This window comes from Pleurodeles waltl, chromosome 8 (assembly GCF_031143425.1).
Source record: "Pleurodeles waltl isolate 20211129_DDA chromosome 8, aPleWal1.hap1.20221129, whole genome shotgun sequence".
Taxonomy (NCBI): Eukaryota; Metazoa; Chordata; class Amphibia; order Caudata; family Salamandridae; genus Pleurodeles; species Pleurodeles waltl.
In genome coordinates, this window is record NC_090447.1 from 879,371,682 (window position 1) to 879,391,074 (window position 19,393).

The 19,393-nt window shown below is 43.9% G+C and overlaps 1 protein-coding gene across 9 annotated transcripts in view; it reads left to right on the forward strand.

The window, feature by feature from the left end:
- DOCK9 (dedicator of cytokinesis 9) overlaps positions 1-19,393 on the forward strand; it is a 989,328-nt gene that overhangs the window by 516,496 nt on the left and 453,439 nt on the right. For all 9 annotated transcript variants that reach the window (XR_011194943.1, XM_069205169.1, XM_069205175.1 and 6 more), the window contains exons 9-11: positions 109-176; positions 13,608-13,682; positions 15,537-15,677. Coding sequence is in view for 8 of the 9 variants with exons in the window: in XM_069205169.1 (XP_069061270.1) it covers positions 109-176; positions 13,608-13,682; positions 15,537-15,677 (284 nt within the window). In the remaining variant the exon portion in view is untranslated. The remainder of the gene's footprint in view (positions 1-108; positions 177-13,607; positions 13,683-15,536; positions 15,678-19,393) is intronic.

Below are 19,393 nucleotides of genomic sequence, written 5' to 3' on the forward strand. Positions count from 1 at the left end.
ACTTCGCCTTTCTGACGGTAAGGTGCTTACTGTCCCTTTAAATACACAAGTTCCTTTGGACAATCCTCATAATATTGCTTTCTAACGATTTATTTTTTGGATTTGCAGACGATGAACAGAGCAAATTGGACAGCTCCTCGTCTAGCCTGGATGGCTATCCATCGGAAATGGCCAAGGTTTGTTGAGTGGTGTTTCTGCCTGTATGGCGCAGGTGTCGCTGGAGAAGATGAATGCTGCCAGGTTGGGCCATGCTGTTTCATGATCTCACTCAGTGGGTGTCACAGTCTCGTATGCTCATACTGTCTGCACCGATAACGTGCTTGTCCTTCCTGCTCGCAGGAGACTTGGGGTCTCTCTCGTGCTGCGATCAGTAGCATCAGGATAATTGCATACGGTAACACGAGAATAAACGAGCTCCACAGTCTGAGCTGAACGAGCTGCAAAAAGCTTTTGTAATAGTTATAGCTTGAAGGGTTTTCGATCTGTGGGCCCTTTGGTAACTTAGGTTTACATTGGGTGAGCTCGGACATCTTGAATAACCACATCTATAGCTTCAGCCTTTTTTGTCTTCCCTGCCCCAGTCTCCTTAAGAACCTTTGATCTCACCTAGCCTTGCACTTATTGTCCTCCGTACCTTTCTCATTCTAATCGAGGGTGTCTTTCTCCAAGCACACTTCCTGCTCCAGTTTACGGTCGAGCTGTCCGTGCCTCAGAAATCTTTGAGTGTGGGCAAATATTAGTGGGTCCCTAGTGAAACTGAGCATTCATTGCCATTGTGAATAACCGTTACACAGCTGAATCCCATAATTAAGTTTTTAGCAGCTTTCCTCACTGCTTCTAAATTTGCTACACGTTTTGGTCTAGTCTATGTTTGTAGCAATGAAATCAGTGAGATGTTAATTACCCCAATCTTTAAAAAAATTTGTATTTAAAAAAACAAAAAAAAGGTGGGAGTTTGTTTTTAAAAAGCATGTGGGCCAAGGAGGCGCAGCCGGACCACTGAGGGGCCTGTGACAAACCCCTACCAGAGGGTGGGATCCGTGAGCAGAAGGGCACTGAAGCCAGCGAAATCCCAGGGGGCCGATTGGTCAGCAACATTTAAAAAATCCAGTCAGATTGGGCCCCTCGAGATGCCACCAGTTTAAGAGGAGGTCATGAGCCTTCACCATTATATGAGCTTTTGCCTTTATCGTGGATCGCCGCCACTGTGGATCACCGCCAGGACTGTTTGAATAGGTGTGTTATGCTTGTAGAGGTTGCTGAGGAGTAATCAAGGCTTGCAGAGGCGTGCAGAGGAGCATGATGCCCTTGGATTGAGCCTGCATGAAAAGCTGGGTGGCGACAGACTGGATGGTGGCGAACGAATAAGCAGGGCAGCGGCATGAGGAGGAGCGCACTGCCCATGGATTGTGGTTCAGAAATAATCAGGGCAGGTGCGTGCGGAAGAGTGCCCTGAACGTTGACTGAGGCAGGAATAAGCTGGGCAGCGGCATGAGGAGGAGCTTGCGCTGCCCATGAAGTACCCCAGAGGGGATTCATAGATGGGCAGCGGCATGGTTGTGACCACACTGGCCATTTGTCGCAGTCCATTGTGGTCCAGATCGGGCAGCGGTGTGAGGCGAGTGCGCTGCCCATGTGTGGCGAGGAGTCGGACAGCGGCGCAAGATGAGGACACTGTCCGTGTGCAGAAAGGAATCAGGCAACAGCGCGAGGAAGTGCGTGCTGCCCATGAATGCCCCCACAACTCACCAGCAACTAGCACGGCCCATTGATGGTAGCTCCCTAAACGTGGCTCAGAGAGGCAACCAGAGTCTAACTGGCCACGCCCGACCTGCTCAGTTGATGCTTAACCTAATTTCCTTAAAGCGACACACATATTTGTAGGACTAGTGAGGGCGTAGGGCTAAGTACTTCCAGGACGATGTGGGGGGGGGGTTGCCAGCTATGGCATGCAGGTGGGAGTACTGAATGCGGCGGCGAAGGGACCATAGAGCTACAAGCTAATCCAGGGCAAGGAGCATAGGGCATCCAGGGCCACACAGCTGGAGCTTGGCAGGGGGCCAGAGCTTACCCCCATTCACTTGCATGCCGTTGTGGCCATTGGTGGGGCCAGGGCACCCGTTAAAAGCATCGGCCCCTCCGTGTATATGGCAGAGTATGGGTCCATGGCAAGGTCAGGGCAGCGAGTATGACCACACCAGCCGCAGGCAACTCGCTGCCATCAGATCAAATATCAGCAGCCATGGGGCAGTCTGATGCAGGGGAGGCAGCGAAGTACACCAGAAGCGACGGGGGAGGCCAGTAAGCAGACAGAAATGCAGTTTGCAAAGAGTCAGAGCCTCAGGCTCATCCTGACCCCACCAGAAGTAGGGGTCGGGGGCAGAACAGCAGTAGGAGGGTAAGGTAATCCTGCTAGCAAATACATAGGACCTTCACCAGGCAACCCACCAATGATAGCTAGGGAGACAGGCCTCATCCCATTAGCAGTGAAGGAGAGGATGTGGCATAAAGAATACATAGACATATTTACAGTATTGGAAGAGCGCCAATGGGTGGCTGGACTTGACTGTACAGGACAAAAAGGATGAGGATAGGAGGGAGAGGCGGAAGCAGAGGGTGGAACGGATCATTAAGAATTGGTTACAGGCTTTTAGGAATCTGGCGGGTGTATTTCTTGAAAATTTCCTGCAAAGTGCATCAGCTTTGTTTTTGCATGAACAAAAAGTACATGAAGCGCAGCAAAATATCAAGGAGACTCGTGGCTCTGGTATGATGAAGGCTTCCGGGAAAAGATGCAAACCTAGCCAATCATAGACTGGGATCAACAGAATGTTAAGGGGTATACAACCCATATGGTGGCAGCCAAGGAGGGAGTCAGTAGTAGGGAGTCATTGTTCCAGTGGACTGGAACAAAAGAGAGGTTAGGTGGGATTCCCCATAACAACAGAGCTAAGGCATACGCAGGAGGGAAACCAGGGGAAGGCCGTAATATGATGTGCTGGAGATTTGACAAGGATGAGTGTAGAGAGGGGCAGTCATGCACGTTTAGGCATGCCTGTAGCAACTGTAGAGGGGCACACCCAGCCATCAAATGCAAAAAAGGCCAGGGGGTCTGGAGACAACAAAAACACCTTCAATAAAAAATAGAAGTTCTGGGGAAAAGGTGAAGAAAGCAAGTCATAGGTTCACCCCACAACTACCCATAGGCATAACAGAAACAGCGATGCTGAGGCTATTGATCACATATCCTAGGGCTAATGAGAGACTGGCCAGCGGTTTTCTGGAAAGGTTCAGGATACCATATCAAGGCACACTAAATCAGCATCTTAGAAAAAATTTGAAGTTGGATCAGGACAATCTAGCTGTAGCACCACAAGAAGTCAACAAGAAAGTCTGCCTGGGCAGGGTGGTTGGCCCTTTTCCGTAGCAACATGAGCACAGCGCAGCTAGGGCAAAAGGGCCGTGCAACACTTTTGTGGTATCACCACTAGGTCTTGTATTCCTTGAAGGAGCCTCGACAGTTTTGACTCCTCCACCACTTATCACACCCACCCGGAGAATCAGTGAATGATTGGCTGGACCAGGTAGCTGTTCAGTTTCCTATGCCACAATAGATGATGCCATAGACCACATCAGAACACTGGGTAAAGAGGCACTGCTAGCTAAATCAGACATTGAACTAGCTTTCCACCTGTTACTGGTGCACCCAGGAAGCTATCATTTGCATGACTTCAAGCTAGAGGATGGGTATTACTTTGACAGATGCTTATCGATGCAATCTTCCGGCTTTATTTTGAGGCTTTTATCAGCTTCCTGGAGTGGGGTCTGGGTGAGTGCTCCCTGGTGGGAGGAATGATCCACTACCCAGCTGATTTCGTGTTCATTGGCTAACTGAGACCCTCTGGGTGCGAGGGTCTTTTGGGGCAATTTGTGGCATTGGCGGACGAGCTTGGGGTACCACTAGTGCAGGAAAAAACAGAGGGCCCAGCTATGCAGTTGTCACTCGTAGGCATTGAGTAAGACACTATGCAGGGCCAGTGTAGGCTACCAGCAGCAAAAGAAGACCTGAAAATGGTGTTTATGGCACTGCAGGCAAGAAAAAAGCCACACTAGGAGAGTTGCAGCTGCTGCTAGGCAAGATCCACTTTGCCAGCTGAGTGTTGCCAGGCATCTTGCCTGGCAAACAAGAGGGGTGACAAAGAGGCATCATACAGTCAGGCTGACACAAGGAACGAAGGAAGATCTATGGCAGTGGGAAGCTTTCCTAGCCAACTTTAATGGGACCTAGATATGTCGGGAACCCTGGGTGTCACCAAGGCAACTGGAGCTGTTCACTGATCCAGCTGGGGGCGAGTGGTTCAGGGCCATACTGCGGTCTGCATGGGTGGCGGCCCATTGATCAGCAGGGTGGTACAAAAAAGGTATCACTAAAAAGTTGACTGTGTTGGAAGTCTTTCCGATCATATCAGCATTTTCAATGTGGGAGGAGGATTTAGCCAACAAGCAAATCACCCTATGGGTAGACAGTCACGCAGTAGTTCAGGCTTTGAATCTAAGGTCACCCAGTGCCCACTAGTGGTCCGCCTGTTAAAGCATTTGTAGGCTTCCAGCAGAGGGCTAACATAGCAGTTTGGGCCAGGAATATTCCAGTCATTAAAAATGCGGTGGCTGGTGAATTGACTCGTTTTCAGTGGCAGAGATTCAGGGAGTTGGTGCCGCACGTGTATATCAACAGGAGGGCAATAGTGGTAACTCTGAAACCTGGTAGACCCAATCTGAACCTCCTTTTGGACAATGTATTAGCCCCCACGACGGCAATGAAATATCGTTTCAGGCCATCACCAGCACCCATGGGCAGGCAAAGCATCTAGTAAGGATGTGGAAGAATTTATATGGTGGGCATATTGCACGAAAAAAGCAAATCATGGCCACAAACTCACATTAGTACAGTTTCCTACTATGCAAAGTTAGCGGGCAACTGGAACCCAGCCAACACTTTCTATTGTAGGGCAGCCATGAAGGGATGGGGACGCCTTCAGCCAAAAGAAAGGGATGGGAGACACACCGTATGTTTTGGCACCTTGCAAAAAATATTTAAAGAACTACACATTTGCAGGGAGAGGCACGAGATTTTAGGGCAACCTTCTCTGTGCCTTCTTTGGCCCCTACAGGTCAGCAAATTGGTGGCTCCAGCCAAAGACAACCCAGGGGGTGCATGCTTTGAGAACAAGGGATTTGCTCTTGGATGACTGCTCCATGACTATATGCTTATGCAGATCCAAAATAGACCAAGAGGGCAGAGGCAAAACCACATGCCTATATTGCTTGGTAAGCTGCAAATGCTGCCCCATCTGCTGCAAGCGTGGATATTTAAAAAGCAGAGGCCTGGTCGATCAGCCACTTTTTCGACATGAGGATGAATTATACCTCAGCTGTTTTCAATTCAACGCACTTCTCAGAACGGCCATTAGCGCAGCAGGATTCCCATTCAAAGATTTTGCACCGCTCTCATTCCACATAGGAGCAGCAGCAGCAGACGTAGACAGCAGTCTGGGTGCATAGCGGATCAAACAGATAGGAACGGTGGGCATCAGGGGCCTTTCGCGGCTACATCTGGCTGGATTTAAAATAATTTCTTCTCTTATGACAGGTCCCTCTGGTCAGGCGCACAGGGTTATGGATACTGGTCCATTCGTTCATTGCCAGGACACAGCGCTGGGTGTCTGCTCACAGAGAGTACAAAGGAATGTGGCTGAGCAACACACAATTCTCCTGGATCGGCAAGCCAGGGATTTGTTGCCTACCGTTCACTGTGCCGTGCAACGAGAAGGGAGGCCAGGTGCGGTAGTTGTACATTTACGGGGGAATGACTTAGCTGACCTGGGTCGGAAGGACTTAATCGGAGCCGTGATAACTGGACTGACAGCAGTAACCAGACTTATTAGACCAGCAGAGCTGATTTGGTCGGAAGTGATAACTAGATTCAAATGGAAGTGGGTTTGGGCAATGCAGCTTTAGAAAAGTCTAGAAAGAAATTAAACGTAACCATGTCAAAGTTGTGCAGAGCCAATTGGTGGGGTTTCGAGAGGCATGGGCTCATCAACCTCAGAATGCAGGGATATTATGAGCAGTACGGTGTACACCTGCTGGCGTAGGTATTGGCCTGTTTATTCTCAATATGGGGGGGGGGGTGGGGGGGGGAGGAGGTTCTCGAATTGCTAGGCTTTAATTAGAGCAATACAGGGGAGCAGGTGGGGGAGCTGCCTGAGGTCGAAAACCCACAGGCAGTGTAGCAGAGACAGCACAGAAGGGACAGCAGAAGGAGCGCTATAGCCAAGGGAGGAGCCACTCACGTGCTTGCCCTTGAGATACCTTACGGCAGGGGCACAGGGAGCAGGCTATCACTGTGCAAGGGTCAGCAGAGGGCAAACATGGCACTTGCAGCCCTGGTAGGCATAAGGAGCCACCCACAACACTTGCCAGCAAGCTGTAGCCTAGAGGTTGCAGGATGTGCTAGACTCTTGCCTGAAAGGGGCATTTCCACAGATGCTGTCAGGAGGTGCTGTAGGGACTGAGCTGGAATTACAAACAATTTGGGGACACTGATGTTTATGCTTGCTATGATCTTGAACTGCATTGTTTAATTATGTTGAGTAAGTAAACTGCGGCCATTTTGCACCAGCAGTCACCTGTATTGGCACAAGGAAAGATTGGGTGCATGCTAGCTGCCTGGGAACCTGTGGGGCACTCGCCAGGCGGGAGGGGTTAGCAAATCTCTAACAACTCACACACCCTGGGGGTTTTCCTCTTGGGTGTGATTTTTTTTTTTTGTCCTTCTCTGCCAAGTTTTTGCCCGATGGTAAGGGACAGAAAAAAATATATTGCTCCAGCCATCCTAAATAGGGTGGGAGGTGTAATGCCCCTCACTGTTGTGCCGGTGAAAGAAGCTTTATGGTACTCCCATCTCTAAATGCAGAAGACGGACCGAGGGTTTGGCAGACGGCACTGTGATGCTGAGTAGCATGTCTGATTTATCAGCGTTTCATAGTTCTCACACTAGTCTTCCATGGTAAAGCATCGTATAAACGTTAGAGTCCTCAATAACTAACATTTTATATTAACCTATATAGCAACAAATGCATTTTTAGGTAAAGTTATTTAACAAGAACAGCATAAGGTAAATATTAGGGGTAAGTAAATAACAACTCTAGTACTTATAAATCCAATGGAAAAAAGAACAAACCAATATTTATATCAAATTTCGGTATTGTGAAATGTATTTTGTTATATTAAGATTTCACCACACGCAGCTTTTGCAGCAGCATCGTTCGAATGGACATACAATTTAAGTCTCAAAAGGATGTGTTTATTGCAAATGTGCCAGCACCTGACCATTGGTTCACTCCGCCAGTAATAGAATACTTACTCATTTAAAATAAACACAGTCTGTTTTTAGTTTTCTGCGGACTGCAGCTTACACTATGTAATGAATCATAAAATAAGTGCACGTGTAGAGTTCATTGGTTTTTATCGGCAGTAATGAGCTGTTCAGTATTTAGTTTTGCTCACAGTGAACCAACAAAAAACAAACAGGACAACTTTTGATATTTTGTGTGGACAGGAAGCGGTGCAGTGGTGTGGAGTGAACTACAAAGAGCTACATGTTTTCAATGACGTGTCTTTTTTTGTATCCTGACTCTTATGAGGCTTGAGAGGATGCACGCTGTTTGTATAATGATTATTCACAGAAGGAATTTCAGATAGTGTGTTAACTGTTTGATGATGATAGTTTGGTTAATGTTTGACTTGACAGAAAAGTCACAAGTTCCTCTTGTATTTCAGGTCAGTGGCTTGAATGAACTCAAGTAGCACAAAATCATACCAAACCAATTAAAATGAGTTCATCCTATGTTCCAAAGTTGTACATTGGATGAGCTGGCTTGTTGACTACTTTTTGATCCGCAAAACATTAATATTTTCGAATAGGTGCCCCTTATGGGGACCTGACGCTCTAAAGAAATGCTAAGATGGCAAGCGGATTTCATTTAGAGCCAGTCTAGTCTCAGTTATATTTTGCTTTCCATATTCGCACCTTTTTTGGTGCACAGTACACCCACTCCTTTAGTGTAAGTTGCACCCCTCCCTTTACTGGCAGACCACCTAAATTTAAATGAGATGTATAAAAAAACTTTTTTTTTCCAGATTTTTCACCCCTATGAGTTTTACAATCATACCTTTGAAATTATTGGATATTGACATTTCTGCTCTGCCATACCAGTTTGGCAGATTGCTTGGGTATGTACTTTCTAGTTGCACAAAAATAATAGGGACACCATTTTGGGTTTACCTTTAGATGGTTCCGTCAGCTTTCCCAGAACTTTAGGGCTTTTAAATTCAGAGCAAAAATAAAAAAGGAAAACAATCAGGAAGAAAAAAATGCAAACTTAACGCCCATCTTCTGTAACTGCAGCTCAACACTTGTAAGAAAATGAGGCTGACTTTCCCTCAGGGAAGCAAGACATTCATGTAAGCATTGAGAAGCATAGAGAGCGCTCCCATTTCATCATTAATGGCATGTATTAACCAGTATCAATGGATGCTAAACATCTTCAAAAGGTGTATAGTTTGAACTGTCCTTTAGTCCCTCCTTTTTGTCCTTCATTATTTCTGATCTCTTCACCAGAATGTGAAGAGGAAATTCAAACTTTTCCTCTGAGCTGTCAGACTGGTTGCATGAAGATTAAAAAGCATGGACAAGAGATGAAGAACGTCAGATAGATCCTACATCTTTTTGAGCTGAGCTAGTTTATTGTGAGATCTTTCCCATTGATGACTTTACGTTCAATTATGGAGGCCATTCTGCTGGAAGAGTGGTTGTCATATGCAGGTCAGAAATAGCCTTGCAGATACTTGAAATATTCATCCTTCGAAGATGTTGGCTTCCAGGACAGATGCTTACAATTCAATTTAACATTTGTTCTTAGAATGTTTACAAACTTTCTCCCATTGGTGAAGCATATCCTTGCCTAATGGGAAGCCACCGTTTCGTTTGTTTGTAGATTGGTCAGTGAAGAGTCAGTGTATGGCCAGTTTCCAAATGTATGTCACAAAGAATTTGTGTAGTCTTTGCAAATCTGTGACTGGTCTTTGATTTTCAGTCAATCAAAATAAATCACAATTGGTGCAGTCACAAATGTTTCAGCTTATTGAAGCTGCTCTAGACGTGTCTTAGAATCTAGCTTTCCCAGCACCAGTCCTTTGGCTTTAGAAAAAAAACTATTATGATCTCTCCACACTCTTTCCTTGTTCTCTCCCTTTTTTCCTACTCAGCTGCTTTCCCCGTTTTTTCCTTGATACCATGACTTGTCCTAGGCTTGGAATGTTGGAGTTGTGGCAACAAGGTGACAGTTGGAAGGAGCACTCTGGAACCTTTGCCTCCTGTTTTAATAATATCTTCGGTATTGATCAATAATGACTTTTAAGACGACATTTCCAGTGTACTTCCTAGGGCAATCACGATGCAGTATCAGTTTGCGAATTCCAGAAAACCTTGATCCTGATGACCCCATGCTTTCACACGTCTCTTCAGCAACATCTGCCTCTAAATGGGGTCAGCACCAGGAGCCATAGTTGAAAAGGAGTGTGGTTCCCCATTCAAGTGCAAGAGTAACTTTGTGGGTGAAGTACGGAAAATAAGGAAAATGTTTTTCATTTCAACCTCTTCTGTACTTCATGATGACCACTGGTTCAACACAGTATTGTGGACAACCAATTAACAAGCACTTTAATACAGTGGGATCTATGAGGACACATCTTCATATAAACCAATGGGAGCTTGCGAGTCTTGTGCCCTTCTCTCCCCCCCCCCCCCCCATCACAAGAAATTATTTATATCCTAACAGATAACGCTGCTGCCTTATTGAATTTAAACCTGCAGGGATGGAGTCTGTCTTATACACACTATCATCAAACTTGTCCCTGACAAACTAAATTCTTGCAAGTATGGATAATCTAGATGGGAAAATATGAAAGCATATACATTGAGGAGATTCCATAGTGAGCTGCCTGTGTGTGAGATCACTAGCAAAGCATTGCACAATGTATTCCAGACTGTACGTTTCACAGAACAGATCTTTTCTCACCTCAAACTAACTTAGCATCCAGAGTCTGTCTTTTGGTTGAAATCTGGGAAGTTCTCTTTGGTAGATGCTGTCTCCATGACTGATTGAAGAAGATTAAATATGCTTTTAAGTCATCTCTGATAACTTACAACACTCCTCAAAAATTCAAGAGTGCTTTTAAGTTCTGAAATTATACTGATTTCTCGATTTTAGTCTCTCCATCTTTCCTTCTCCAAACAGCAACTGTTGTTACAGAACTGCCTTGTGCTTCTTCAGGGTCCAGATTCTCTGGTCCATTAGAGTCTTTTGCACAGCCTCGAAAAGAAACTTTAAATCAGCTTACATCTTCCTAGAATGTCAGTTTATCTTAGCAAGCCTTGCTTAGAGGATACCTCATCTCCCACAAGAAAACCTAGCTTTCTACCAGAATGTTCTGCGCAATGTATTTGCTTGAATCTTAGTCAAGACATTTTTATGTTTCCCGCCCTGTGTTTTAGGCTGTGAAATCAGATTTCCCAGCAGTTTGGAAGGGGGGAGAGTGTGACGGCATAGTGCTTGTTCTTCTCTAATTGAGCACACCCAGTTACCCCTTTATAGCATACGCCATCATTCAGTCTTGTATGTCAGAAAAAACATGTTCGTCTGGTGTTGGTACGACCGGTAAGCCAGGTTATGCGTGGGATTTGTGCTCACAGAGGCACACCCCAGCAAATCAAATTACAAAGTGAGTGTGTTCTTTTGGAGACGCTTACCAGTGCAGTCTGGTTGGAGTGAAGGAGAGCAAGGACTTAAGATATCGGAATCACCACGGTGGTGTTTTTTTCTGTAGCTTCGTCTAATGTACTTTCAGGAATGCCTTAACATTAACATGAAAACCACAAAGTCAGTTGCTAATGCTGTGTCCAAGTTCTTTGAACGTACATTGATTTATTGGATTAAAAACAGCGGAGGAGTTATTCTCCATAACTCATTAATGCCATCAGAACTGTTTCCCACTCACGGTCCAAATACTTAAAATTGGCGCATCATTCTTCTTTCTTCATGCTCGTCATCCTTCTGTCCGACATTTCTTTGCATAGTTTAAGTATTGTGCAGGCACTGCACTGTGTCAGGCAAAATGTGGAAAAGATAATGAGATCCATGGACTTGGGATTAGTACTAAAAGTCCTAGGAGACCAAACATTAAGTAAAAATTTGAAAATACAAGTGCTTAACTGATGAATGCAACTGAATCTTCCCAAGTGCAATCTAATCAAACTGATGCACGTCTCCTTCTTTTAATCCTCCAAAACGTATTTCCCTCTAATGTTTTTTTCCCTGTATTGTTAGAAACGTTGACGATTAAAGTCGGAATGTACAAATGCGGATAACAAAGAAACATTTGTTCTCCTGCTGGTAAAACGTCCAAAACTGACACTAAGTGGTGTTTGCATTGTGTTTAAATTCAGAATGGATGCTCATGTGCCGTAGCATCCCATGAGCAACTTCTTTACATTTGTTATACTCCTGCCTGGCTGTGGACGGCTCATCTTGAACTGGACTCCCCTCACAGTTGTACTTTGTATTGGAAAGTTACTATCTCTTCACTCCGTAGGATAACTGTGCATGCTAGAATGATGAAAATAATGTCTCCTATGGTCAGTTTAGCTAATCATGAGTCACTGTTGTAAAGTGTAGGAAAGTGGCCTATTAAGCACGGTTACCCCCCTCCCCCACATTTTGCCTGATATTGATGCTGACTTGACTGAGAGTGTGCTGGGATCCTGCTAACCAGAACCCGACTTTTGGCTATAGGTCCGGTGGAAAAATTAGTTAAAACAAGGAGGAGTGACCACTGCAGCTAGGACCACTCCTAAGGTGTACGGAGCTGAAGTGGTCCCCTCCTTGCAGAATTATCCATCTGGTTTTGGAGTAGCAGGACCAATAGGGATAGGAATGTGCCCCCTCCCCCAAAGGAGTGGGCATAGGAAGTGTGTAGCCACCCTCAGGGACAGTAGCCATTGGCTACTGCCCTCTGACCCCTGTAATGCCCCTAAATCCAGTATTTAGGGGCACCCCGGACCCTTGCTTACCAGATTCCTGGTGACCTCAAAAAACAAGAAAGAATAAGGACTGCATAGCCGACCCCAGCAGTGAAGACTCCAGATGACAACTGACTTGGCCCCAGCCATACCAGCCTGTCTGCAGCTTCAAGACTCCTGCTCCAAAAAGGCGACGCATCCTGCAGGACCAGCAGCTTGCCCAGCAGAGGACCAAGGACTCCCGAGGACCGTGGCTCTGTCCAGAAGAAACCATCCAAAACGACTAGAAGTGCCCCAGATCCGCGAGCAGTGCCCACTCTGCACCCGACGCCCACAGCCGAGTCCAGATGGCCCACAAGTGCAGAGAAGGTCTCCAGGCGATTCTGACCTTGCGTCCACCCTGGGTTGACTCCTCCTGGCCAACACAACAATGCCTGCAGTCTGAATCCAGAGGACCCCTGACCGTGGCCGGATTCGATGACTATTCCTGACACTCAAAGGTACCTCTGCATCTGCAGCCCCTTGGCCTTCAGGAATCAGACTGATGATCCAGCAACGTCCAGTGGGTGCTTCTCCTTTGGTTTTCCAGAACCAAACTGCTGGACCTAGCCTGCAGCATCTTAGTGACCCCTGGGGTTTCCCCATTGGAAAGCATTGGGTGCCCGATGCTGTGTTTGCATCCTGAAATCCACAGCCCGGTGCCGCTGAGGGTGTGTGTTTGGTGCTGATCTGTTCACCCCTCACCCCACCCCACCCAGGTACTGACCTAAACCCCCAGGTCTGTGTCCTGAAGTTGGCCGTACTTACCTGCAATCTGTTTTCCCCAAGTCCTCATAGGAGTCCATTGAATACCCAATGCCGACTTTGACCTCTGCACCTGGTTGGCCCTGTGTTTCTGGTGGCGCACCTTTGAGGTCAGCTTGAACTTTGGCCTGTGGAAATCTTAACCCCTGAAGTCTGAAGATTGGGCTCATAAGTTGAGTACTTACCTGTTAACTGTGCTAACACTTTTCCTCTCTTAGGACTGCATTGGTTCCTATGAAAAACTGCACTGTCAACCTTTTAAATTGAAAAGTGTTACTTGTAAACTGCTTTATCTGCCACTCCTAAACAAAGTACATTTGATACATATGCTTGATACCTACTTACAACTGTACTTACCTGCAAAAAAGATCTTTTGGTTCTTGTAATAAAGCAACAAAAATATATTTTTGCTATCTAAAAACATTGACCCGGAGTTAGTCGTTGAGTGTGTGTCCCTCCTTTCTTCACTGTGTGTGTACAACAAATGCTTTGCACTGCCCTCTGATAAGCCTAACTGCTCGACCACACTACCATAAAAGATAGCATTATCTACTTTGGCCTCTGGACTCTGCACACTATACCTCATTATACCTACATAAAGGTACTGGCATTTATTAAGCAGGACCCTGACCTGATGTGACTATTTTGTTTTTGTTTTTAGATTTCCCGAGATGCAGAAACCAAATTAAAAAATGAAAGCAGGGTGAAGCTGTTTGTCTTGGATTCTGATTCACAGGTAAGAAATAGAGTGCCTACAATTGATTTTGTAAAACTACTTAAGACATTTTGTTAATAAAGTAAGATAGATCAGTTATTGAAAGTGAATGCCATGTATGGTCTAGTCTATACATACATTTGACGCTTTCAACTGATGGTCCACATCTCTCTGCCTTGCATTAGTGGATAAGAGGGCCATGAAAGGATAGATGAATGAATATGACCACAGAGTGATTACAGTGCCCTAGTTATTCCATGGATCATTCTACTCGAACCGTGGTGTAACGTGTTCTTGTTTGTTAGATTTCCAGCCCATTATTGCACTTGTCGATTTATTTGGTTTTGTATACAGTAAGCTATGCATCTTTGGAATATTTAGTGTTCCTGTTTTAGCATTAGATTTGTAAACCTGGATTGTGTGTTGTTGATCACAAGGATTTATTCATTTTCATGATGCAAGTCATTGTAATTCTGGAGTGGAGGAGTGCTTTGGTGACATCTCTGGAAAAACACGTGAACACATAGGTTCGTGGATGGAAAGAATGCTTCTTGATTCGTTGTTTCTTTATGTTCTGGCAGGATATACCGGGCAGATTAGACTGAAGGACTAGCCAAATAAAATAGTGCTTGTTGACACAGGGAGTGATTGCAATATGACCTGTACTCTTGGCTTCAGATGTAGTGCCTTTGTCGAGTCCTGGCTGTGATGTGCTGGAAGAAGCGACATTGGGGCGGGATGTGGGGAAAGGAAGTCCTGAAAGGAAAGAAAACTTGAATTCTGCGTAAAGGGGGGAGAGGGTGGACATAACGATTTTCACTATGTTTCAGAACCTGTAAGAGATACATTAGGAAACTATGCCTGGTCTAATTTGTCATGGTGATTTTTATTTGCTAAGGACATCCTGAAGGGTGTGCCCACTGTTTTCAGTAAAGGAAAGTTTGAATTGCACGCTTATTAGAGCTGCATGAGATAATGATGTCACCTACTGGACGCATGTGGACATGTTTGAGGCAGGATTTTGGATGAAATGCTGGGATAGAGATGAATTCTAGGAAAACATCTTGAAACAACTGCAGCAGATCCGGAAAGTGGAGCAGTTCGATCATGCCAAGTGGCAAGGGCCTGCACTGTGTCAGCTACACTAAGCACATGTATCAAAAAACTTGGGTTGCGGTGTTTCAGAGTCGCAGGTTTAGCTCCCTTCACCATTTCTCCATGCCCGCCTCAGCACCTCTATTAAGTGACTGCTGAAAAGCTACCGAGCTCGCAACCTTTGTATTGGAATGACCATAAACGTTAGCGTTAGTTTTTCTGCTGAAGTAATGATCCATGCAAAATTGCTTCAGAACGGCTGGGTGCATTCATTCTATACAAATGTATTAAAAAAAAACTATTTACCATTGTGGGATTTCTTTTTTGTCACTTATTGATTACTACTATCTTTCCTCTTTATCGTTGGTGCTTAGGGTCCTTTTTAGCCTACTTAAAATGCTACCCTTCCTAATACCACCCAGCTTAGATCCAGCACCAAAGGGGTACGTGTTGCAGGGTCGTTAGCACGATTATTTGTGAAACTGGCCCACCCCACTCTTAGGTGTACCTTCCTGTGGAAGATAATATTTTATTTGATATTCCTGAGGTGAAATTAAAAGTGTGTTGCACTTCTGTCAAAATATCATTGTATGTACAACGTCAGTACGGCTATGTGTACTTTCGAATTCGAGTGGTAGTGATTTTGTACTCTATATTACCAGTTGTGCTAACATTTGATGTTAGTTGTGCTAACATTTGATTGTAGTTGTGCAACAGATTCTTTTGTATGTCTGTCGGTCATTTTAATTCTAATCAATTCATATTTTGTTCCTCTTTAAGAAACTTGATTTTTCAGGTATTGAGCCGGAAGTGAAGCCATTTGAAGAGAAGTTTGGCAAAAGAATCCTCGTGAAATGCAATGATTTAGCTTTCAACCTTCAGAGCTGCGTGGCCGAAAACGAAGAGGGACCCACAACAAATGTAATTGAAACGTGTTATTACTGGTCTTGTTGTCCGCTTTGCCATTTTTTCAGAGCTGTGTTCTCTTTATTGCCCCCTGAAGGAAAGCTAGTTCCCTTTGCCAAGTTTTTAATCAGCTAAGTTCAAAGGCAGGGCATTAAAAGGGGCCACCCTGTTAACCAGATGTCTCAGTCGTCTGCACATACACTTGCGTCGGGGGCTTTATACTTTACATGTATGTGGAAAATAGTGTTTTCATTTTTGTTGTTTGGTGCAGAAGTTTAGCAAGATTTATATAAAAGTGCCCTAAGTAATGTTTTTAAGAATGGAAATTTATATAATGGAAACTACTAACAGAATTTCCCTTAGATGCTTTAATATTTTTTATTGCCTACTGCTCAGGTTGTTAACTATTTTTAATTTCTCATCCCATAATTGGGGTTACAAAAGGAACTTGTCTGATGGAAATTGACAATTAACTACTGTTAATGTCCAGCATCATGTCAGAAATAAAGCTATTAGTATCCGCTACACCACCCTCCCCCCAATCTGTTAACCTGAATGGACAGACACAAGCCGTGTAATCCCCCTCAGGTTCACGGGCATACTTCAGGTTTAACTGAGCCTAAATTGCAGGCAAACCAGGTATTATAAGCATATCTGATTGGTTATGCCAATCTCCGCTTTCCGTACAAGGTGCTAATGGTTGGTGTTAAATGTGTGAAGAATGAAAGTCTTTAATCTTTTTTTCTCCCTTCTGCAGTGTAGTGTGTAAACCTTACATCTCATTGAATCTGAATTTAGAGACCTAATATACACGTATCTCTGTTATGACATCTTATCTTTTCCGTTGGCATCCTGATTGTCATTCATTTTTTGCTGTTTTCAACATTTGTCACTTAGAACACGTTTTCTTTCCTTGGAAGGAAATCCATTGTCATTTTTGCATATTAATTAAATCAATTATGCATCTTTGTAATTTCCAGAGCGTTTCAACCATGTTTTCTCAAAGATGGCTTTTTTAAAAATGTCCCTTGGGCCCTTTGGCTCATCAAGTTGAAGTAATGTTTTAATATATCTTTGTTATTTCATATTATAACTGTCAAAGTGATATATTTTACCTCTTTTTTTTGTCTTCTGAGAATAGGAAATGAATAATCATATGGATGCTTATTTAACTGTTCAGGAAAGCTATTTTATCAGTATGTCTTTCAGCCACTTTTTGGGACATTCTGCCTCATATTGCAGCTGGGCCTTCTCAGTGGAGCCTAGGAGTCATACCAGTACATCGTTTTTCCTTCTTGTTAGGTTGGGATTTTGGGGATTTTTTTTTTTTTTTAACCTATGGCATTTGTAGCTACTTTAGTGATGGTCGTACAGTCGTTAACCCCGGTGTTTTCTTATTTGCAATTATATCTTGCTTTTCTCCTGCATACCTTCTGTGATGCATGCACACAGATATCTGTATACACTTAGTGCACAGAATTGCTACTATTTTAATTATTAGTCATGGCGCAGACATTGGGACATGGTGGACTTGTTGCACCTCCTTCCTTAGAGGAAATAACTGTTTCCCAGGTGTCTTGGTTATTCTCCTGTATTACCCAGGTTGGAAAGTCCGGTTCCAGAGATCTCACTCCAGAGGCAGCATACAGCTAACTGGAGCATTTTAGCTGTACGCTTGTCCTTGGCCAGGCTTGGCCGCTGTTCTGACCAGGTAGTGCAGAGTCACCAGTAACAGGATCGTTCTTACCCTGACTCAGTTTCTTCATGCAGCACAAAGCCTGTACAGAAAACTTTGTCTACTTTACAAACTATGTGAAGAGGAGCTCTAGTGCTTATGGAAATTAATCCAATTTGAGGTCCAGGTTATAGAGACCACACAGTCTGGCATCTAGGTTTGAGTGTACAAGTAAAACAAAATCATTCCGATTGAGGTATCAATTAGAATAACGTTTGGCATAATCAATATAACCATATGATACACAGTCAGTACAGAGGAGTCACATATGCCATGTAGATCTAGAAGGATTTTTGTTCTCTTGAATGATGATTTTGGACCATAATACCCTTGTTGTATTTGGTCTCTAGCTTTTAATGTCAATTTGCTTTGAACAGCCTTGCCTATGTTAGATTCAAGTACTATCCCTGTCCTTTTCCAAGGGTATTTTTCTAAATAACTGCTGGAAACCAAGGATTATGTCCTCAAAATAGAACAGATTATAAATTAATCTTGGTATTTGAGAGTGAACAAAATGCAGGTAAATGGGCTATCTTTTTTAAAAAAGTCTAACCAAGTTTCCCTTGGAAAGTTCAATAGTATATCAATTCTAGCCTGGGGAAATAAACAAGTCGTTGATTGAATTATGTGAATGAATGGATTATGTAAGTGATGGAGCCGTCTTATGAATGAAGTGGCACACATCTCTGCCTTTGGGAACTTCACCCCTCCAGGCACTTCCTGGTAGGACGAGAGCATCTGTAGAAGTCATTGACAAAATGTGTGTTACTTTTTTTTTAAAACTGGGTTCAAGGTAGTTGATGTCATGTGAGTGAATGCAAGCAGAAGTTACCATAGCTGGGATCCCTGGAGTGAATGAGTTTACATCCTTTAGATTTGCTGCATATTTGGTGATCTTTAGTAGTTTTTTATCCGATGAGTGCAGATGCATTGTAAGTCCAGGGTCAGTGTGCTACTTTTTGCTGATGTATTTTGGCATTTGTGGATACTTGTGAAAAGTCCTAAGTCTTTCTGGCTTCAATGTGCAGGTTAGGTACAAAATAATGACATTTTGTTTTTGTCTAGTTCTACTTATCATCTGCCAATCTTGCCTCAAAGTACAGAATCATTTTTTAGATGATAGATGAGATAGGCATGTCAGCGTTCATCATGTAGATTCAGTCAGTTAGTTTTAATAGTTCCTGTTACTACTGGCCTGTTCCCAGTTGGGGTGAAGCTGTCTGTAGCCAGACACTTGAATGCCTAGTGCAGTGGTCTGATCATGGGCGAGGCAAAGTCTAAATTGGAGACTTCTTAATGTATCTGGCTATTATGGCCTTCTTGGCTGATTTGTTTCAGGCAGTTTTTGAGCCAGTCATCTTTTCTTAATACTATATGGGCATTGTGGTCACTAAAATAATCTTCTGAGTAAATCTTATGCTACAGAGGTAGAAAAGGTCCACTGTACTACTATTGGCATACTCAGTTTTAATTAGTACTAACTGCTATTAGTTCATCTACAGCATATGGACCTTTGTTGTAATTGTGAAAGTTTATGGACGAAACCAAAGTAGACTTGGTGAGCTAAGTAGTATGACTGGTAATATGGGAAGGATACCTCCTTAGCATTTTCTGCATATTGCAACCACAAGGTCCTGCACAAAATATAAAGCCCCTTGTTCGGTATATATCTATCCAAAAACGTTTTATGAAGCTGGTATCAGTTTCATGTATGAGTAATTTACTAGGAAAATAATTGAATCCCTATTTTGCAACTGGGACACTGTCTCCTTCATTTCAGTCATTATCACATTGCTACTTCATAAACCTCAGTCTTGTATTGACAGTTATTGGTCTAAGTGAAAATTTCTACACTCTGCAAAGCCACAGAATTAAATGGAATATATTCATTTGTGTAAGGGAATGATCTGTTTGGCCAAACCTAGATTGCCTTTCACCCAAATGGAAGCCTGGCGTCTACAGATGTCGTGGGCAACCGCAGATCCTTTTGTCAAAG